The sequence below is a fragment of the Syngnathoides biaculeatus genome, chromosome 4 (assembly GCF_019802595.1).
Source record: "Syngnathoides biaculeatus isolate LvHL_M chromosome 4, ASM1980259v1, whole genome shotgun sequence".
Taxonomy (NCBI): domain Eukaryota; kingdom Metazoa; phylum Chordata; class Actinopteri; order Syngnathiformes; family Syngnathidae; genus Syngnathoides; species Syngnathoides biaculeatus.
The window spans coordinates 34,364,896-34,387,666 of record NC_084643.1 but is presented as its reverse complement, the minus strand read 5'-3'; the positions used below and the strand labels follow the sequence as shown (position 1 = coordinate 34,387,666).

General features: G+C 42.1%; 1 protein-coding gene across 2 annotated transcripts in view; it reads left to right on the top strand.

The window, feature by feature from the left end:
* cfap299 (cilia and flagella associated protein 299) overlaps positions 1 to 22,771 on the top strand; it is an 89,174-nt gene that overhangs the window by 16,499 nt on the left and 49,904 nt on the right. For both annotated transcript variants that reach the window (XM_061818485.1, XM_061818484.1), the window contains exon 3: positions 5,659 to 5,749. In XM_061818485.1, coding sequence (XP_061674469.1) covers positions 5,659 to 5,749 — 91 coding nt within the window. The remainder of the gene's footprint in view (positions 1 to 5,658; positions 5,750 to 22,771) is intronic.

Genomic DNA, 22,771 nt, shown 5'->3' with positions numbered 1-22,771 from the left:
ACTCGGTAGTAAAACAGGCATTGGTGTAATCAGCCCAGTTTTTTTTTTTTTTTTTTTTTGGAACTCAAGCTGTTATCGTTACAAATCCAAACTGTGACCAAGGATGAGTCCATAGGGTTCAACTTGATGTTCCACTACAATCCCCAGCAGACCTGAAAATCTGCCGAAGCTCAGAGAGCAAACCGTCATGATTAACAATACCATATTGAATGGTCGCCAGGATTGTTCCATCTGTGTTTCTTCAGGGTTCTTTGTCATGTTTCCACTTGTCGGTCTCTATTTTTCTCCCCCTCTTTTTCTGTAGTGATTTAGCAGGGATTATTTTTATGACTCTAAAATCCTCCTGCCTCTTAAATCAGTAGAGTCCAAAGCCATGGATCCCCTACCCCCATCCCACTCCACCCCCCCCCCCCCCCACACACACACACATCCCCACGCTGGGCTCAGTGGTCTGGATGAAGGGCAGGAAGTGGTTTCTACATCTTTATAACGGGCGAGCAGCCTGTAGCCTCTTCTGCATTTCTTCTTTCAAGTGCTGCCGATGGCGTATGACGGATGGGTGCCATGTGTAATTATTGCCATCCTGTTATTTTATTGGTTTTAAAGTGTTGGCGTTTGGGGAGGGTGACAGCCAATAAAATTGAGCGCTTTTTAATCAAGATCTAAATGAAATCACGTGCGTGGCCAAATAAGATGATAAGGAGCAAGACTGGAAAGAAAACATTGCGTCACAGCCTCGACATCACTTTGTCATGGTGACACTGAAAATCCTGAATTTGAATCCTATAAATCTGGGAGTCTTTTGTTTCTGTCTTCCCTCGCAACAATGAAATCAAACGGAAAAACCAAATAATTGTTTATTTTTAAGTCTTAAAAGCCACAGCCGCTACACACCAGTGTTGTACATCAGGGAAACAAAGTTACTTTTGATTGGTTGTTTGTATTGTTTTGATCGGACGGTTTCTTTTGCTTGAAGGTTTGGCCGATTAGTTGATTTTGTTGATTGGTTTGTTAGTGGTGAAAGAAAACAATGAACAACACAAAACCTTTGTACAGTGTAAAAAAATAGTATAAGAATTTTCATAAAAATCTGCACATTAGCAGAACAGTGATGCAAAAAAACTTGATATAGTGTAGGATTACAGTATTTGTATTCTATGATGATAAATTGCTTAAAGTTTTGATTGATTAAAAGACTCACTGTTCCAGGGCAGGAAACTCATTGTTTCCAAACATGTGCATCCTGGGATTCACCGAATTTCAAGAATAAATGGATCTGTGTAGTGGGAGTACTATTATATTGACATTACTAAAATAATTTTATATGTAGAATTTGAAATTTTAAAATGTCAACAATTTTGTCATTCATCGTCATTAAAATCATTTGAAATTATGACATTTAAAATGTGAGTGCATAATTTTATTGGTTAAAAGTAATTTTGTTTTAAGGCATTTGTCAAAGAAAATTCTTGGTTAACCCACCACTACCACTTTACAAGCTGCTTATCCTCAGAAGAGTCATTAGTGTAGGAGCCTATCCCAGCTAACTTTTGGTGAAAGGCAGACTACACCCCGAAGTAGTTCTCCTATCAGTTACAGGGCGCATAACAACACCATCACCTAACGGGAATTGATCCCATAGTGGCCGCAACAAAATCAGGCGTGTAAAATTTAGTATGTTAATGGATTTATTGTAAATTAAATAAATCAAGGTGCCACAACTGGTTAGAGAGTTATCATCACAGTTCTGAGGACCAGGATTCAAAACCTGGGCCCCCTGTGTGGAGTTCGCATGTTCTCCCCATGCCTGGGTGGGTTTTCTCTGGGCACTCCGGTTTCCTCCCACATTCCAAAAACATGCATTAAAGCAGGGGTGCTCAATGTGTTGATCGCGAAGCAGTTTTGGTCAGTCACGACAGCCTGCCAAGAAAAAAAAAGACATCAGCCATATTTTTTTTTTTAAACTTTAGCTAACCGCTCATGGGCAAACAACGACAGTATAGGAAAACACACTGGTCGGCGCTTTTTTTTTTTATTTTTATTTTAAGCCCTTGCTTAAGAAATCTTAAACATGAGTATGGATGCTGCAGTAAAGAAGACAAAAACATATCACTTTCATACGGAATGTGTGGTGGACTTTTTTTTTTCATGATGTCATTTTCGAAGTGCGTTTGCCTCATTTGCCAGTGTAGAGAAATGTGTAAGAGCATCTTCGAACTGTTTATGGAAAATACGACACCAACATTCCGCCAAAAAGCAAGCTGAGAATGAGAAAAGTGAACAGACTAAAATTCCAACTGGCCGCACAGTAGTCACTTTTCACACAACATAGTTCAACAGCAAAAGCCGCCACCGAAGCATCATTCCGGGTTCGTCACATCATCGTTAATAGCAAGAAGTCCTTCCAAGACTGAGAGATAGTAAAAGAGCCGTTGTTCCGATCTTTTAAAAAATAAGGCGGAAATATTATCTTCAATAAAATCTCTGCAGCTGTACAGGAGTACAGTTGCACGACACTGTGTAGCCATGGCTGATTTGTGGAAGGACATCGGAAACATCAGAGTGTTTCTCACTGCAGTTGGACGAATCCACTGACGTGAATGAGACAGCCCAGGTGTGCATTTTCATTCATATGGTGTTTAGTGATCATCAATGTGAACTTAGTTACAAAAAAAATGTTTCAAGTTAATTATGTTATGTAATATTGGCTCATACGGTTATGCAAAGCACACAAACATACATTTACAAATAAAGAATCCTCAATATACTTTAAAATAAATATGTTTTGCATTTTTGTAGTGGGTAGATCTTTCATTCTATTTCATTTTTGGTCATTGTAAAAAAAAAAAAAAAAGTCAAACCCCCACCCGTCGATCGCGACAGGCTGGATGCTTGAGAAGTAGATCTTGGGGTAAAAAAGTCTGGGCACCCTTGCATTAAAGGGAGACTCTAAATTGCCCATAGGTGTGATTGTGAGTGCAATTGGTTGGTTGTTTCTATGTGCCCTGCGATTGGCTGTCCACCAGTTCAGGATGCCTGACGATAGCTGGGATAGGCTCCAGCACTCATGTGACCCTTTTGAGGATAAGCAGCTCAGAAAATGTATGCATGGAAAAAAAAGCAATGTTTTTTCAACCCAATGTTATTTTTGTACTACAATAAGTAATTTTAACAATTTCATCTGCAAATCATCTACCTCGGCTACAAATGACCTGGCACATCCATCCATTTTCAAAAATTTAACTCAAGGTCAGCGTACTTGGACTTGATTGAATTAATGCAGCTCATGTGTTCCGGACTGAAATGATCGCAGTTTTAGGGATGGTTTTGATCAGGTTCTCAAGAGCATTTTATTTCTGTTTCTTTAAAAACATCAATCCATCCATTTTCTTAGCCGCTTATCCTCACAAGGGTCACGGGGAGTGGTGGAGCCTATCCCAGCTGTCAACCGGCAGGAGGCAGGCTACACCCTGAACTGATTGGCAGCCAATTGCAGGGCACATCGAGACAAACAGCCACACTTACAATCACACCAAGGGGGAATTTAGAGTGTTCAATTAATGTTGCATGTTTTTGGGATGTGGGAGGAAACCGAAGTGCTTGGCAAAAACACACACAGGCACATGGAGAACATGCAAACTCCACACAGGGAGGTCCGGGATTGAACCCAGGACCTCAAAACTGTGAGGCCAACGCTTTCTAGCAGAGCCACCGTGCCGCCCGGTGAAAAACATTATATACAGATATACCTACATACATACATATATATAGATAGAGAGAGAGAGAGAGAGAGAGAGAGAGAGAGAGAGAGAGAGAGGAGAGAGAGAGAGAGAGAGAGAGAGATAGAGAGAGAGAGAGAGAGAGAGAGAGAGAGCTCTCTCTCTCTCTCTCTCTCTCTCTCTCTTCTCTCTCTCTCTCGAGAGAGATCTCTCTCTCTCTCTAGAGAGATCTCTCTCTCTCTCTCTAGAGAGAGAGAGAGAGAGAGAGAGATCATTGAAATCAAAGGTAAGACAAAAATTTCAAAGCTTTTGTCAATCTTAGAAGCAGAGTTGTTGATACGTCACTGCTAGAAATGTGTTTATTTTGAAGGCTTTATAAAGGGTTGGTGTTTTAAATTTATAAATGTTTTTAAATCCAGGTTTTGTATTTTAAATTAGTCTTATAGATGGGGTTTTGACTTAGCTGTTCTATACAAGGTTAGACTTTCAAACTACAATTAAGGTTTCAAGCCAGGGTTTCAAGACTTGGAACGTGACTTGGAACGTTTTCAAGTTATGATTCAAGGTTCAAAATCAGGCTTTCCAAAAGGGTTAGAATTTTATTTTGAGGGCTTCTAAATGTGGTTTAAAATGAGGGTTGTACTGTCAAACCTGTGTTACTTATTCAAATGAGGGTTCAGGGTTTCAAATTACGATTTCAAAGTACTTAATGTTTTGGACCCAAGATAGGGGATTGAAGAATGGATTAGTGTTTTCAAAGTAAGTTTGCAAGCAAGATTTTGAATTTCAAGACAGGGTCTATGCAAGGGTTAAAGTTTAGAAAGGTTTAGCACTTCAAGTCAGTGTTTTGGGTTTCCAATCAGGAAACAAACATGAGGGTTTCAAGACAGGACTTTTGTTTCAAGACGGGGTGTGTGGTTTAAAGAAAGGTTTCTGGCCTGGGTTACGTTTTCATAGTAGGGTTTCAATACAACACATGGCTTTCAGAGTAGGGTTTCCAACTTGGGTCAGTGTTCTAAATTAGTGTTTCACACAAGCGGTAAGTAGACCACAGACAATGGAAATGACATTTTGCAGCAATTGAAAACTCACTGGCGACACCAACAGGCCTCATGCTGAACATCACCTGCACATTTTTCAACACAAGCAAATGGTGTTCACTTCAGGTCACTTCCCTTTTCCTCCCCTTGTAATAATTTCACGGGCCATCTGCTTTGACAGCACGGCAGTGCGAGCTAATTTGCAAGTCGTTAGCTGCTAATAATGCTAATAAGAGCAACACGAAGAAGAGACGGAGAAAAAGAAGAGGGTGTTTGTGCGCCACTGGCATTCACTGGCCATGACTTTATGAGTGTGTGTTTGTGGGTAACTGGGTAACCCCCCCCCCCCACACACACACACACACCCTCCGTAACACCTGTGTTTACTTTGGGGCCGCTGGAGCACCACCGGGCACACCCCCACCCGCCCCCGTGTGACCCACAACAAGATGGAGTGCGCATGCAGTCTTCAACTATGTGCTGCCCCGGCACTTTTTTTTTAAATCCTTTTTTTAACCAGCTTGAGACTCCCAGCACTCTTAAAAACGTCACAGATAGATGTAAATAAAAGTTCCAAATCTTGCATTTATGTGTGTGTGTGTGTGTGTGTGTGTGTGTGTGTATATTGGGGGATGGGTGGGGCGAGTAAGAAATTTAGAGGATTGGACAATCTGTTCCTCTTAAAGCTTTGTTGACCATGGAAAATTCAAAATTTGCAGCCCCCAAATCTGTCTGCCTCTAAATTAGTTTTTGACATAATTGTTTGCCTGTAACATGGCCTTGGGTGACAAAAAACATACTGTGTCACCAGAAGTGTGAGGATGGGGACCATTCAGCTGTTTAGCATGTTAACTCTCCTAAGTGCATTGATCAAACGGATGCTCACACTTTTTTTCCAGAATGCTTGCGAGCTCAGGATATGACATCCAGGACAACTTCCTGAGGGCGCTGGCGGAGCGTGAGGAGGCCAATCGGATGGGGAAAATGACTGTGAGTGCATTTGTATTATATAGGATGGTCGGTCCGATACAATACTGATACTGCAGCCTTAAGCATAGTCCGATTCTGATATGATATCAGCACAAATCATGAATATGTTTACCCATTTTATGGTATCAAATGTTAGAAGTGTCTTTAATCAAGTGATATTACTCAGACAATAATGGTCAGCCACAGTAGGTATGAGGAAACAAACATTTTTTTAATTAACTAATGAGTTAAGTTAAACCATAAGGACAAGAATATCAAATCAATCCATATGCTGAGCCGCTTATCCTCACAAGGGCCGCAAGAGTGTTGGAGCCGGTCCAAGCCATCTTCAGGTTGACTGTCATAGCCAGAACATCAGGCTGAACTCAAAATGCGCATCTCACGAGACCAAGTACAGTTCGGGGAGCGTCTTTATTCAGTCCAAGGTTGAAACGCATGCGGGCAGTCCAAAGAAGCAGCTGTACCAAAATCAGCAGGCGAGAAGGCAGGGTTGTTAATGAGGCAGGGTTCGGCACACAGAGTAGCAAGGAAATAGACAAAGGGTTGCGGGAACGTGACATAGTAGTACAATGATCTGGCAAGGACTAGACCACATGCGTGGCAATAAATACATGGACTGTAATCACTGAGACGAGACGCAGATGTGCGCATCTGCTCATTGGAGCTAATGAGGGAGGGGTTGACCACGAACTGGAAAGGGATCCACGACCGCTCCTCGGGACCGTAGCCTTCCCACTCCACCAGGTATTACATTCCCCCTCCCCCGACGACAGGAGCCGACGGACAGTGTAGACAGGACACCCGTCTACCATGCGGGGGGGCCCAGTAGGCGGGATCAACGAGGACACTCAAGACGGCTTGAACAGGCTGATGTAAAAGCCGGATTGATCTGCATCGATTTCAGGAGTTTTAGTTTCATGGTGACTGGGTTGATCACCTTTGCAATTGGGAACAGGCTGACGAACCTGGGAGTAAGTTTCCGTGATTCTGTGAGTAGGAGTCCCTTCACTGAAAGCCAGACACCCTGGCCCACTTTGTAATCCAGTGCCGTCACCCTCTTAGGATCCACCGCTGCCTTATAGGAACGTCCCTTGCTCAGAAGCATCTTATGTTCCCAGGTCCGTCTACAGTGTCTCACCACTGCCAAAGCTGATGGGACCGACGAGTCGGAGTCTATATAAGGGAAGAGAGAGGGTGGATAGCTGTGCACGACATGGAAGGGAGACATACCGGTGCATGCAGAGGGAAGGGAGTTATGAGAGTATTTGACCCAACTGTTGACTCCATGAGCTTGGGTCGTGAGAAGCCAGGCTTCAGAGCCCTATTTCTATGTCCTGGTTTACACGTTCGGTCTGGCGGTTGGATTCTGGATGATGGCCTGAGGAAGACTCATGGTGGCCCCCGTTGGACACCACGTCGGTGGGCAAGCCAAGAAACCTGAATATGTTGGTCATCATGAACTCGGCTGTCTGCTTTGCAGAGGGGACTTCAGGTATTGGAATGAAATGAACCATTTTGGAGAAGCGGTCAACCACTGAGAGGACAGCGGTGTGACCTTGCGAAGGCGGAAGCCCAGTTACGAAGTCCAGAGTGATGTGTGACCACGGACGTCGAGGAACAGGCAGAGGGCGTAACTTCGCAAACCGGACTTGCGTTGACATACTCCCTGACGTCCTTTTTTTATATTCGACCACCAGAAATGCTGCTCTATTACAGACTGTGTTGTGGCCATGCCCGGGTGACACACAGTGCGATTGGTGTGGGCCCAGTCAATTACTCTTCCCCTTAGCGGGGGATCGACATATAGCCTGTCATCGGGACAGCCTTCGGGACTGAGAGAGTCCTTCAGCGCGTCTTTGACTTGGGTTTCAATTTCCCAGGTGAAGAATGAGACGAAACAAGTATCGGCGAGAATAGGAGCATGGTCGGACTCTTTCTTTCCCCATCACGCACACGCAATAGCGCATCGGGTTTTTCGTCTGGGGAAAAAAATCAGGTTGTCGTCTAGGTACACAAAAACATATACAGTGAAGAAAATAAGTATTTGAACACCCTGCTATATTGCAAGTTCTCCCACTTAGAAATCATGGAGGAGTCTGAAATTTGCATAGTCTGAAATTTTAGGTGTATGTACACTGTGAGATAATCTAAAAAGAAAAATCCAGAAATCAGAATGTATGATTTTTTTTAACGATTTATTTGTATGATACAGCTGCAAATAAGTATTGGAACACCTGAGAAAAAAAGTTGTTAATATTTGGTACAGTAGCCTTTGTTTGCAATTACAGAGGTCAAACGTATCCTGTAGTTGTTCCGTGCCATGCATGATTTCAAACCATGACGTCTTGGTGTATTACCAACAGTCACCTTGGAAACACTGGTCCCAGATCGTGTAGTCCTGGGCTGATTCTTCACCTTTCTAAAGATCATTGAGACCCCATGAGGTGATAACTTGCATGGGGCTCCACTCCGATTGAGATTGACCGTCATGTTTAGCTTCTTCCTTTTTCTAATGATTGCTCCAACTGTGGACCTTTTTTCACCATGCCGCTTTAATCTTGTCTCTGGTGTCTTTGGACAGCTCTTTGGTCTTGACCATGTTACAAGTTTGAGTCTTACTGATTGTATGGGGTGGACAGGTGTCTTTGTGCAGCTAACGACATCACACAGGTGCATCTTATTCAGGATAATACATAGAGTGGAAGTGGACTTTTAAAGGCGGACTAACAGGTCTTTGAGGGTCAGAATTCTAGCTGATAGACAGGTGTTCAAATACTTATTTGCTGCTGTATCACACAAATAAATCGTTAAAAAATCATACACTGTGAATTTGTGATTTTTCTTTTTAGATTACCTCTCTCACAGTTGACATGTACCTACGATGAAAATTTCAGACCCCTCCATGATTTCTAAGCAGGAGACCTTGCAGTATAGCAGGTTATTGAAATACTTGTGTTCTTCACTGTATGTTAAGCATTTCGCGTAAAACATCATTGACAAAATTCTGAAATACGGCTGGTGCGTTCATGAGTCCGAAGGGCATCACCAAGTATTCATAATGCCGCGTGGGCATGTTGAAAGCAGCCTTCCACTCATCCCCCTCTGTTATCCGCACCAGGTGGTACACATTCCTCAAGTCCAGCTTGGTAAAATTCTTGGCCCCTTCAGAAGTTCGAAGGGCGTGGCAATGAGGTTGTTCTTTATAATGATGTAATTCAGTCCTTGGTAATCGATGCAGGGCTGCAGGGTCTTGTCCTTCTTTTCTACAAAAAAGAAGCCTTCCCTGGCCAGTGACGTTGAGGGTCGGATCAGTCCTGCAGCCAGCGACTCCTCCACGTATGCTTTCATGGCATGATGCTCCGGATCTGTAAGAGAGAATAGTCTCCCGCGAGGGGGTGAGGAGCTGGGCAGCAGGTCAATGGCGCAGTCGTGTGGCCTGTGGGGAGGAAGCGTCTTGGCCTTACACTTGGAATATACTTCCCTCAGGTAATGGTAACAGGAGGGGACTGAAGACAGGTCCATCCTCTTCCCTTCGCGTCTCCTGGGACGAGAGGCACGTGCGTGCGCACTTGGCTCCCCAGGACTTGATTTGTCCGGTCGACCAGTCAATATGGGGGTTATGTATTTTCAGCCAAGGACTCCCCAAGATTATGTTATGCCCCACGGTGTCAAAGACATGGAAGCTGATACGTTGCGCATGTTAATCCTGAAATGTCAGGGTGGGCTTTCTGAGTGCAGTGGGTTATTTTGCCGAGGAAACTGCCATTTGCAGCGTAAGTCTTACGGGGGCCCTAGACCCGTGCTTTTGACCAGCTGAGAATTTAAAAGATTGGCATCTGAACCAGAGTCTTATGTACGTCGTTGTCCTGGGTGATTATCCTCCCGAACACAGGGTGACAAGAGGAATTGCTTGGTCCGGAGTGTCCTGAATGAGGATGAGACGCACCCTAGTCAGGGTTCGGGGTGAGGTACCAGCTGGTTTGATCGGACAGCGGGTCACTGTGTGCCCCGACTGCCCACAGTAGAAGCAGAGACCCTCCCTCTGCCGGCATAGGTGTTCCTCAGGTGACAGGCGGCCCAGCTGCCCTCGTTCCATGAGTCTCTTGTTGATTTTCAAAGTGAGAGCGATGAGTGCATCCAGATATGTCAGCAAGTCCAGCGGGATCAGCTGGTCCTTTACTATGGGGGACAGCCCTTGAAAGAATGCTTCTAGGATCACCCTGTTGTTCCACTGGCTTTGGGCTGCGAGAATGCGGAAGTCAATGGCATAGTCGGAGACCCGGAGCTTGCCTTGCTGCAGCGTGAACAAGGAGTTCACCGCTTCGCCTTCATGTGATGCAAATTGGAACACTTGCGCAATGGACTACACGAAGGCCACCCATGTCCAACACGTGTCCACATCACAGCTCCACTCAGTAGTCACCTGTGCTTCCACACGTCCCGTCAGGTGGGAAATGACGAACACGATCTTGGCTCTGTCGGAGGAAAAGGCAGCTGGCTGCAGCTCGAAGTGGAGCTCACGCTGTGTGACAAAAGGCTTGACATTAGCAGAGTCCCCTGAAAAACGCTCTGGACGGAGAGTGGAGAGCAAAACCCCAAATGTGCGCTGGGGACTGACGGGGGGTGGCTGGCTTGGGGACACTGAAGGCTCCCGCGGCAGCTGCCGGTTCTGGACTGGCATGTGCTCCGCTGAGAAAGGACGCGGGCAAGGAATCGAGCCGGGCCATTACCTCCCGCAGCTAACAAGCAATTTTATGGAGAATTCCTTCATGATTGGCGAGACGTCGACCTTGAAACTGGAGGGTGTTGCGCACCGGATCAGAGTTGGCTGGATCCATGTCTGGCCAGATCGTTTTGCCATGACCAGAACACGAGGCTGAACCCAAAATGTACAACTCACGAGACCAGGTACAGTACAGGGAGTGTCTTTCTTCAGTCAAAGGTCAAAACACAGGCAGGCAGTCCAAAGAAGCAGCATTTCAAAATCAGCATGCAAAAAGACACGGTCATTTATGAGCCAGGGTTCGGTACACAGAGTAGCAAGGACACAGACAAAGGGTTGCGGGAATGTGATATAGTAGTTCAATGATCTGGCAAGGACCAGACAGCACGCATTGCAATATGTGCATGGACTGTAATCACTGAGATAAGGCATAGGTGTGCGCAACTTGTCATTGGAGACACACAGATGATAGCGGACTACAGCCTGAACCGGTCACCAATCAGTAACCATCGACACCATCAGACAAGTGTACCACTACTCTATCAATGACTGGACAAGAATATATTAAAACGGAATAAATTAAATAGCGCTGTCAATTATTTTAAAAGGTTAAATACACTTTTGAAATTTGATTGTGGCACGGTGGTGCAGCTGTAGAGTGTTGGCCTCACAGTTCTGAGGACCCGGGTTCAATCCCAGCCTCGCCTGTGTGGAGTTTGCATGTTCTCCCGTGTCTGTGAGGGTTTTCTCCAGGCACTCTGGTTTTCTCCCACATCCCCAAAACATGGAACATTGACTGGAGACTCCAAAGTGCCCCTCTGTGTTATTGTGAGTGTGACTGTTGTCTGTCTGTATGTGCCCTGCGATTGGCTGGCAACCAGTTTAGGATGTGCCCCGCCTCCTGCCCGATGACAGCTAGGATTGGCTCCAGCACTCCCGGGACCCTCGTGAGGATAAGCAGCTCAGAAAATAGATGGATTGATTGACTTTTATGGATTATTTGTTGTCACTGTTGTACAGTTATCAATTCATTCATCCATTCAGCTTCCGTTCCCCTTATTCTTACTTGGGTCCTGGGTGTTCTGGAGCCTAACCCAAGTTTATTTCAGGTGAGGGGCAGGGCACACCCTGAACTGGTCATCAGCCAATCACAGTGTTGTAGACTTACTCAGTTATTATTACTAAGCCCGTTACTACCACTGGAGCATTTAGTTCACGAGCTAGCTATGCCGACACCCCAAAATTCATCTATCCATAATGCCACAATTTACAGAACATTTCAGTGTTGTAATTTCAATTCCCAAATGATGACATGAAAAGCCCCGCAATGATAGTCATCTTTCATCATATCACAATTCTTATTTTTTTTTGTGGTTTCACTGTATAAAATATTTTTAAATCATTTTTTATTGTATGTTTCTTGCCCTGTCATGACTTGTTGCAGTGCTAGTTTTTCATGAGCCAGAAGGAAACAGTGTGTAAAAGACTGAGAATTTTGAAGGTTGGGGGCTGTTTCACATTAAAAAAAAAATAATTGTAATCACTCCACAGGTGCACACTTCATCACTTTATTGAACAAATCATAACAAAATGAACATGTAACATGCACATTCATCGTTTTGTAGCCACACACATTCAGTCATAGATCCAACAGTTGGACAAAAATAATACTTGCATCTCGTGGATATTTTGTCATGGTTTTATGGAACAACTTGAATAATCAATGAAATGATTGGTAAAATAAGTGATTCTAAAAACACTTGAGTCTGGGGAGTGGAATGTGTTGACAGAAGGGAGGCTCTGTCACCAAAGCATCTGGTAAAAGGAAACGCTTGTGGCGCACCACTTCTGGTGCACCGCTGTCGAGGTCCAGGATGTGTCCAACTGGAGGAGAAGCCCCAAACGGAATGTTGGGTGCGAGAGGCTGGGGAGGCGCATATTTCCACGCAGCCAATAACAACAGTGAAAAGCTGCTGTTGAGACAAGGACAAGCCACAGGACATTCAAGGTTGCCTGCCTCTTATTGGGACTCTCCGCACATTCCGGAAACATTCCCGCATGTCGGGGTATTTCCTGAAGCTCACACGGTCGAGTGTTGCTATCAACTCAGCATGCGAGATTTTCTTTGGCCGGGGTGATTTACGTGTCCACATGAACTTTTTTTAAAAAAAAATCTGTGGATTATTCGTACTAATTTCTTTTTTTCCTTTCTGTTCTGAAAGGTGATGTAAGATGAAGTGAAATCATTGATTGTTTGTAGTAGTTGTTTATTTCTGTTGTTTTACTCCTTGGATTATATCTGCCGTTTTGAATTTATTTTACTGTAAGTCATTTTTAAGTCCATTTTCTCATTTCTATGGTCTAAGGGGGCCGTTACCACAGACATTTTTGTCTTTGTTGATGATTGATTTGGTTATGTATTACTCTCGGTTTGCGAGCAGTCTTGGTATGAACTAATGGAAGGATCTGTTGTGCTTCTACTTGGGCTGACGATCATTGACTTTGCTTAACGTTTAAGTGTAAGGTGAGCGCTCCATCGCGGTGATGTCGTTTAAAAAAGTGTTTCTTTCTGCGTTGTTGTGTGTTAGTCTCTGATGAACTCAAACACAGAAATGTTCAATGTATTTTAACTATAACTTCAGTGGCACACTTCATGCAGCCAGTAATTGACGACGGCAAACATCAATATATATTGGATTGACAGGTGAAGGGTTCTTTTTCTCTGTAAACCACAAATCATGGTTTTGTAGACTGGTCGATTTAATTCTGCTACTACCATGATGTAGTTACATCATCAATAAAGACTCTTCAGCAAGTTCCAGAAGCAGTCATCCAAGCCTAAGCCAGGTCACTTCCTCCACCACCACCAACACAAAGCAATTACTTTGTCATGGAGATTCTTTTGGAGGGAACTGTATATGCAGGATTACATGGCGGGAGAAGGCGTGTGTATTAATAGGGAGTTGTATCGGCATAATTTTGAATCTCTGGGGAAGTGTGAGTACCATTTGCTTAATACTGGTTTACAAACGTAGTTATACGGTATGTTTACACAGAGACATTTGCATCATATTTAATGGTCTGTAAAGTGTAATATTTACATTTAAGGTATTTTATTTCCTGTGTTGCCTAACTGTGGGTGTGTTGCCCTCCCTGGAAATCTCATCAGTGAGTCTGAGGGAAACACTCATGCTTATCTTCACAGAATTCCTGCTAACAGATTCCATCTCCTCATCCCCATTCTCCCTGATGATCTAATGCAAAGACAGCAAAAATAGACACTCACTATTTCTACCATTTTTTTTACTTGGCAATGGTGGAACAACTTTGGATGTTTCTCACAAATATTATTTGTACTGGGCCAAGTTTAAACCATAAACTTGGCTGGCTTTTGTTGTCAAAACAGCAAGCACATCGATGGTCCAGTCCATCTGTCACTCAGGCAGACAAAAGAAAAGGAGCCTTGATTGCAAGGCCCATAAATGATAACTTTGATAATCTGACATGATATGTGGTGCCGAAGCAAATACGTGTGTGTGTGTGTGTGTGTGTGTGTGTCTATATATATATATATATATATATATATATATATATATATATATATATATATATAACAATACAATACATAACAACAAAATTACTATTCAAGCATTACACAATCATAGACAAAACAGTATGTTTATTACATTCAGATACAATGGTACTTGGATGAGAACTGAAGTATTAAATTGCAATAATTTCATAAAGAATTAAAATTAAATGGGAAAAGCACCCTCACAATGGGACAGCCTGCAAGTAAACCAGCACAATCACTGATTCATTTATTCGATATTATTAAACATTGATGAACAAAATACAAGACTTAGTTCAGCTTGAAAGCAAGAAACACTGTAAAGATAAAATCGACAAAAATGCATGCCAAGGATCCAAATAAAAAAACATGGTAAAATGTATCACATGGCAAAACAATGAAAAGGTTTGCTACTGACTGTACTGGATATTTTTCAGTGTAAACAAAAACAATCTACAAAGATCAAAAGTCTTTATTTTCTTTCAATTCATAAGTAGAAAAGAAATATTACTGATTCACACATCAGTAGATTCTATGAAAAATAGAATTAATGTAAAAGAAAATCCAAATGTGATAAAAAAGGAAACAATAGGTCAACTTCACAAAGAGAAAAAATAGGGTCTACTATCATAGCAAGCACTTCTTCTTTTCTGACCCAGTTTCCGCTGGGTTTCTTTTCCTTCCCAGCTTCATTCTCTCCGGTGTCTCGTACATAAAATCAAACTTGGCATTAGCATCTCTCTCAAACGTGGGCGCAGCCATTTTGGATGATGATGTGGAAGATACCGGAACTTCCCTCTAGACGAATTCTGATTGGATGCTGCTTGCTTCAGCAGCGCACGCTGATTGAACGAAATTATGTCGCATTTTGCTCTAAATAAGATCTCGATATGTCGCATTTTGAAATAAAACGCGATCTTCCTTGGCTGATATAGAACGATATGTCGCACTTTCAACAAAAATCTGAGTATCCCGATAACTACCATTCGGAGCTGGATAATTTTGGCGCGAGTTTCGTAAATCTGAAAAAAATGCCTATGTCGCGTTTTGAAAACAAACTCTTCATATATACATACACACACACACACACACACAAGCACACACAAGCGCACACACACACACACACACACATTTCCATTTAGTAATTTTTGGATTTCACAGTTCTTGTTTTGTCTGTAATTTTAGTAATTTCTTCATTCATGTATTCATTCATTTTTATTTTTGTGTCATTATCGTTAATCATTTCTAAACTTTTTTTACTATTACCTTGTTTTCATCGATTGTAATATTATTTTGAATTTTTTATCATTTTGATCATTTAAAAAATAACTTGTATTCATTTTCTACAATCTTTTGTTGTACAATTTTTTTCTATTTTAAAAATTTTGCTTTTTCATATTTGCACCATTTGGTTAGGATTTTGTACAATTTATTTAGTTAAAATTTTTCAGATTCTTTTGTTTTCATTTGTGCATAATTGTTTTTTTTTTATCTCACCTCCTTTTTAAAAGATGTTTTTACAAGTTTCATAATTCTTGATTCATGATTTAATTTTTTCAAATCTTTTTTTGTTTATTATCATTCTCTTTTTATCCCTTTTTAAATCCATCCATTTTCTAACCCATCTTTCCTCACAAGGCTCATGACAATATTTTACATTTTTCTTTTTTTTTTGATCTTTTTTTTAAAAAAAAACGTTTGTTTACAATTGTTTTTAATTGTATTTTTATACATTTTCATTTTTGCACCATTGTCTTTTGTTTTTTCTATGAAATTGTATTTTCTTGGGCGGCAGGGTAGCCGACTGGTCACAGTTCTGTGGACCCGGGTTCTCAGCCTCACCTGATTGGCATTTCCAATTTCTCCCCGTGGCTGTGTGGGTTTTACCAGGTACTTCATTTTCCTCCCACAAATCATGCATGGAAGAAGAATATTAGTTGCCCATCAGTGTGAATGTGCGTTTCTATGTGCCCGGTGATTGGCAACCAGTTCAGGGTGTACCCCCGCCTCTCACCCAAAGATTGCTGGAATAGGCTGTGGTATTCCCACGACTCTCGTGAGGGTAAGCAGCACATAATGTGCATGGATGGGTGGATATTTTCTTGAATTTTCATTTTTACAACTGTTTTCATTTATCATCTTTTTTTCTCAATTTCTCAATTTTTTCATTTTACATTTGATTTGAACTGGGCCACTGTATACTTGTCCATAGCTCGCAAAAAAAAAAAAACCAGCAAGCGTGTCAAGTCTCCAATCCATCCGTCACTCTCGGGAATGACAGAGTGAGAAGAAGCCTCCACTTGAGTGCCCACAAAGGACGAATTTGAGTCACAATGATTGTATTTCCTCGCAGCGGCGTACATTTCCTTTGTGCCGCTGTGTGTCATTCATTGTGCTTTTGTTCCATTGCCTTTCAAAATGTTGGCTTGAAATTACACGTCAGTTCACCTGTTGCTTCAGTTCACCCCTTGTACCCTCTTCCTCAATACTCCATGAAAGCGCCATACAATCCCAACTGCTTAATATTAATGCACCGTAATCGCAATTGTGTTTATTCACATCATATTTAATGTCCATGATCCGAAATGGACATGTTGACATTGTATTTGATGTTTTATGGTCTCCACCAGAAAGTCACAGACAAACAAAAGCTGCACCTGGGCAACATCCTTTTTATTTGTGCAAGGTTCGAAGTTACTTCTACGTTTTTTTTTTTTTTTTTTTTTTTTTTTTTTAACGCTGCTGAAATCAATTCAGCTCGCACCTGCACAAAGCGCCCGAGGGGACATTCATTGTTGGATGGAGGTGGGTGTGTGTGAGACTAAATGTGTGCTCGTCGACCGGCGGGACAGAGAGACGCATTCAAAGCTGGTGAGGCTCAGTAAAGTGTAATTGACACATGTAAATTGAGCCCCAAATACCCGCATTTCTATGGCTTCTTGAGAACTTTTTATGATGCTTACCAAAGTTTCATTTGCTACGTGCAACAGGTTTCAGGGTTGAGTTTTCAAACACTCTCTAGGAGGAGTTTGTCTTTGAAAGAGACCTGAATATGGCCAAAATTAGTCGGAAATGTTCACGTCAAACCAAAATGGAGGACTGTCTTTTCATGCATGGTAGATGTTGCTTATACATTTTATATTGCGAAATGAAAGTCTCCAGGTACTGAATTTTTTAAAACTCTCTTGAGTTCTCAATGTTCACACTGCAACTCAATTTCTGGCTTTTTTTTTTTTTTTTTTTTTTGCCCTATGTGACATACAACTGATTTTTTAATGTCGATGTGAAATGGACAATTCCGATTTTTTTTTTCCATAACCGAATTGAGCACCTTTTATATGTAGATATAAATCAGAATTGTAGCTGACACTAGTGCAATATGGACGCTCACGGCATCCTCATATTACCTTTACCTCATCAAAAGACTGCAAACGTCACAATTATTTGATAAAACAGCCAAAGAGCAGATAAAGAAAAGAGTCCGTCGTGAAAAGAAGATGCTCTGCACCTAAGTAAATAAATATTAAATAAATACACGTTAGAAAATGTTGGCTCCAACTTCCCCGAATCCTTGAAATTGTCAGAAATATCTCATGACGAGACCACCTTGAGGGGCCCTATTTACCTTTGTGAACACGGTGCCTCGGGCTTCTGCACATGCTTGTGACGTCATGGACGCATTCCATCCACAATACTAGCTGCATTATTTTTCGAATGAGAAAGATTGAACAAAAAATCCAAATTGGGCATCATGCCATGCAGTGTGAACATGGCCTGAGAAGGACTCCTGGAAAAAGCTTAAAAAAAAAAAAAGACCTTAAAGTGGTGACTTCTGGTGCTGTGAGGCATAGATTTTTTTGTGGGTGCATTCCATTTTCAAGCAAATTTCTGTGGGGAGTGAATTTCCAAGACCTGTTTGAAATACCTAAAACGACCAAACCTGAAATATTTTTTGTGGGTGTCCTCACGATAGACCTGCCCACCAAATTTCATGTACACTAAAATGAGTGCTTCAAACCAAAATGGCAGACTTCTTGTCTTTTCCGGCTCGTCTTCCTGAGACTTTTTTGGGGGGAGTCTAATTGTTATTTGAATTCTGCCAAATTTCATCTTACCAAGTGAATGATGCTTGTGGGGCTGAATTTTCAAGAACTCTCATGAAGGAGTTTCTGCCCCAAATGACCAAAAATGACAGACTTGCTACGCGTTTTCAGGCATGAGTTCTTGACTTTTTTTTTTTTTTTTTTTTTTTTTGTGGGTCTACTCAGGAGAGACATTCTCGCAAATTTCATGCTGCTGAATGAAACCGGCATCTTGGGCTGAATTTTCAAATAAAATCCCAGGTACCAAGACCAAGCCAATTTTTCTCTAGTTCTAATCACTTCTAGCTTTGTTCACACTCCTGACTTTTTGTGTTTGTTTTTTTTTTTTCTTTTTTTTTGGGTCTCTGCGAGGAATGTGTCCGGCGGGCCTGCGCGGGGCGTCCTGTGCCCTGAAGGGACGCAGCGCATAAAGGAAGTGTTTGTCTTTGTTGGAGGCTGTGCGCCCAGCAGCCAGTCGTGTATTGATAAGCTCCTGTCACTATAGATAATAAGCTGTTCGCTCATGCAGCCCACAGATCAAGTGTAGCATTGAAATTAAAGAGGAATTCCCAGCGCTATTGCGTTACACGCTCCTCCGTGGGTGTGCACGTGTATGTTCATTCATCCTTTGTGGTGGCCATTGGGGAGTTTAAAAAAAACAAAAAAAAAAAACAATGGCAAGTTTGATTCCAAAGGCAAAAGGGTGCCTTGCTATCTTGTGACCTTGACCTGAATGGGATCAAGGAGTCTTCATTGGAAAGGAAAGGCCAAAACTCCACTAGTCGATATCTGTTAAATTGATTCATTTGTTCAGCTTTTGTAACACTTAAACATTTTTAAATAAGTTTTAGTTTTCCTTTAGTTTCTTTTGTTTTCAGTTCTGATATTTCCATGTATTTTTTTGTTTTTTATTATTGTACTTTATAATGGAATATATATTTGTTATATGGGATCTCGTTTGATGTGCTTCCTGTCTCAGACAAACAAAAATGAGCAAGGACGCATCAAGTATGATCTGCATCTTCTGACACAGGGCTTAGTTCTCAGACGTAGCGTTGTACATCCCGTGATGTGTATGATGTTTTTGTTTGGAAAGGACTGCGACTAATTTCTAATTGGTGCGGCAGAACAAATAGACTATGCATAGTGGTGCCCAGTAATTTTGAGGAAGTCAAAAACTTGAGATCAGACACACGGGTCTTGAAACCATTCAAAGATGGTAAAGAGCAGGGACCTGCTGTGTGTGTGCACACCTTTGTATGGGCTCACGTGTATTTGTGTCTACGTGTATACATTTGACTTTGGGGGTGTTTGTGTGCAGTACCTGCACAGTTAATAGAATTCAGGGAATTGGGTCCAAAACCTGACTTCACTGCAACATTTTGGATTCAGGCCAGATGAACGCGGCCATCCCACTAACACCAACGAGCTGGGTTGTCATATTTGTGTGAAGTTGCAACAATGACAACAACTTCAAACCTGAAAGTGAAAAAATCAATTTTGAACACAACCATCCCACCCTGTTTCTTCAGATTGGAATAAAAAACACAGTGCAACATCTTTTGATTCCCATCCGCTTGCAGTGATAGAACCCTTGGTCCAACAATGCAAATACATAAATGAATACGGCACACATTATATGTATATATCTTATAAACAGCATAGATATAGTACAGAACATCAACATGTTGACAACAGTGGTTAATGAAAGGCCACAGACTTAAAAAAAAAAAAAAAAAAAGTAGAAGTCCACATCTTGGATCAAAACAGGTTGTTTTGATTGACTTATGTTGTAACCATCTGGAAACTTGATTGGCAGTAAATTGCCCATAAAGCCTTTGTTTATATTATGGTACCATTATTTAATGTTATCAGTAGAGCCATTTTGAGTAACACAACCCGAGTCTAAATATATATATAAATATATACCATTATTTATTGTCAATGTTCATTATTCTTAACATTTTCAAAGATTTAAGGTGAATTGTTCTTTATAGTTTATTTTATTATTATATTATTATTATTAATAATATTCTTAATATTAATATCTCTATGGCATAAAAAAACAATGATCATATGTTGTGGTAGTTTTCGGGAAAATATATAATTCTTAAAAAAATTGCTATCACAACAGGCCTAAACTAATACAATGTACTGAGAGAGAGCAATAGCAATGGATAACACAAATATGTTGTACAAACAGTATGAAAAATAGTGTAACACCTGTAATAAAAATCTGCAGTACATCGGGTCCGCAACACAAGAACCATGATTTAGTGTTAGATTACTGTGCAGTATCTGTATTGCGTGATGATAAATTTCAGGGACTCATTGATGTCAGGTTGGGAATCATTGTTTCCATGACATCTGCATCCCCGAGACTCACATAGCCTCAAGTGTAAAATGATCTATGTTTGCGTGTGTGTGCGGTGCATGCGCGCGCGCGTGTGTGTGTATAGATGCTAACGTGACTTAAAGCATTGCTTTACTGTACAGTTAACACAGGTGTTATATGGCCACAGTTTGACCGTGGATTGAATGATTTTCATTTCCACAATGTCATACGGGCGGAAACTGTTTCGTGATTGTGGATTATATGTTTCCACCTTGAGGGATTTCAGTCGACTTGACGCGTCTCTGGCTTGGAGGTTTAGGTGTCCCGAAGAACTGAAAGGAAAATGGAGGCCTGCCCGCAATGTGTCTTTGGCGGAATGTTTTCCTCTGACTTGTCAAGGTCACGTGCAGATGTAATCTTGGAAGTTCCGACGGTGCAGTTCATCATCATTTGCGCTCGCATTATCTTTTGCATTCCTTTCAAAATGGTATTGATTAGCCTATGATGACAAAGATGGTGCTACTTTCATCAACAGTAATGCTTTGGTGCCACTTTAGGCTTGTGAATGGTTTCAGGATGAGCCCTCTCCTTGGTGTTCCACTTTGGTGAACCCGGAAGTGCCACGTTGCACTCCTGAATGCGTCGTTTAGCACTCCTGGATGCACAACTTTGCATTTCTGGCTATGCCCTCTCTCTCAGGTGTTGCTTTGCACTAATGAACACATGACTTTACACTACAAAATTTGCAATTTAGCGCTCATCGGTGTGCCGTTTTGGTCTTCTGGACGCGTGGCACGTTCCTGTCCTATTGGACAACATCCTTGATGTGCTGCTTTGTTCACTTTCCTGGACGTGCTGCTTTATGATCCCGGATGGGCCATGTTCCACTATTAGATCAGTTGCTTGGCGCTTCTGGATGTGTTGCTTTTGTGATCCTGGACAGCCCAGTTTGCACTTCTGGGTGTGCTATATGGTCCTCCTGGATGTGCCATTTTGCATACCAGGTTGCTTTGCTATGCACATGGAGGAGCATCAACATTCAGGTTTGCACCCCTAGATGTATTTCTTTTGGCTTCTCCCATTAGGGGTCACCACAGCGTGTCATCTCAGATGAACGCTCATTTCGTTTGGCACAGTTTTTACGCCAGATGCCCTTCCTGACGCAACCCCTATGCATTTATCCAGGGAGAGAGCTGGAGCCTATCCCAGCTAACTTTGGGCGAAAGGCAGACTACACCCCGAACTGGTCACCAGCCAATCACAGGGCAGATATCAGCACCATCACTAGATGTTCCGTTTCGTGCCACGTTTGGCTCTTGGATTTGCCACTTGACACTCCTTGATCTCCTGGCTGCACTGTTTCCTGCCTGCGCCACTTTGTGGTCCTGGTTGTGCCACTTTGCTCGCCAGGGCGCGCCACTTCCCACTTTGGGATACTTTGTGTTCTTGGATGACCTTGATGAACATATTATTTGTTATTCTCATATGAGAATTATTTTTTAAAATGTAAATAAATTGAGCACAAAGTGTAATTAAGAGTTCATGTAGATAATAGATCATTGCAAAAAAAAAAAAAAACGAGGGAATGTCCTTTATTTATCAGTGGAGCTTAACCATCTGCCTCGCGGCCACATGTTACCGTTCATGACGGTGACGCACAAACACGCCGGGAATCTGAAAGCTAAACCATTAGCTCAAATCCTTGGTATTTCACCATAAGTGCACCGACATTCACCTGACAGCAGAGTAGCCATCAGTAGCAGCTGTGTGTGCATGTGTGTGTATGCGTGTGTATAAGTGAAAGTAATGCTGTGCACTATTTATTCAGGTGGAACACTCTACTGCGTGTGTGTGAGGTTATAAAACAAAAGAGGATTCCGAAGAATGCGCTCCATATGTTGTCCACAGCGGATCAGCAGCGGCTTAGGTGGCAGATTGGATGTCGGTGTTTTCACCCTAAATTGATTCCTTCACGGGATTCTACTTCCTCAGCCAGCACGGTTACACTACGAGCCCCAACGCTGGCCATGGTGGAGCGATGCCGGGATAAAACACAGCTAAGATGGGCTAAAGTGCAATCAAACTTGTTTTTGTTTCTCAATATTTAAAGTGTTTGAAGATAAGTGATGAAAATGTACAAAGACTGAGTTGTTTGGGTGCTGGGGTACATAAATGATTGGGGTTGCCCTGCGATTGGCCGGCAAGCAGTTCAAGGTGTAAACTGTCTCCTGCCCAATGACTGCTGGGATTGGCTCCACCCTCGTGAGGATATGCAGCTCAGAAAATGGATGGTTGAGTGGATTTTTGGTGG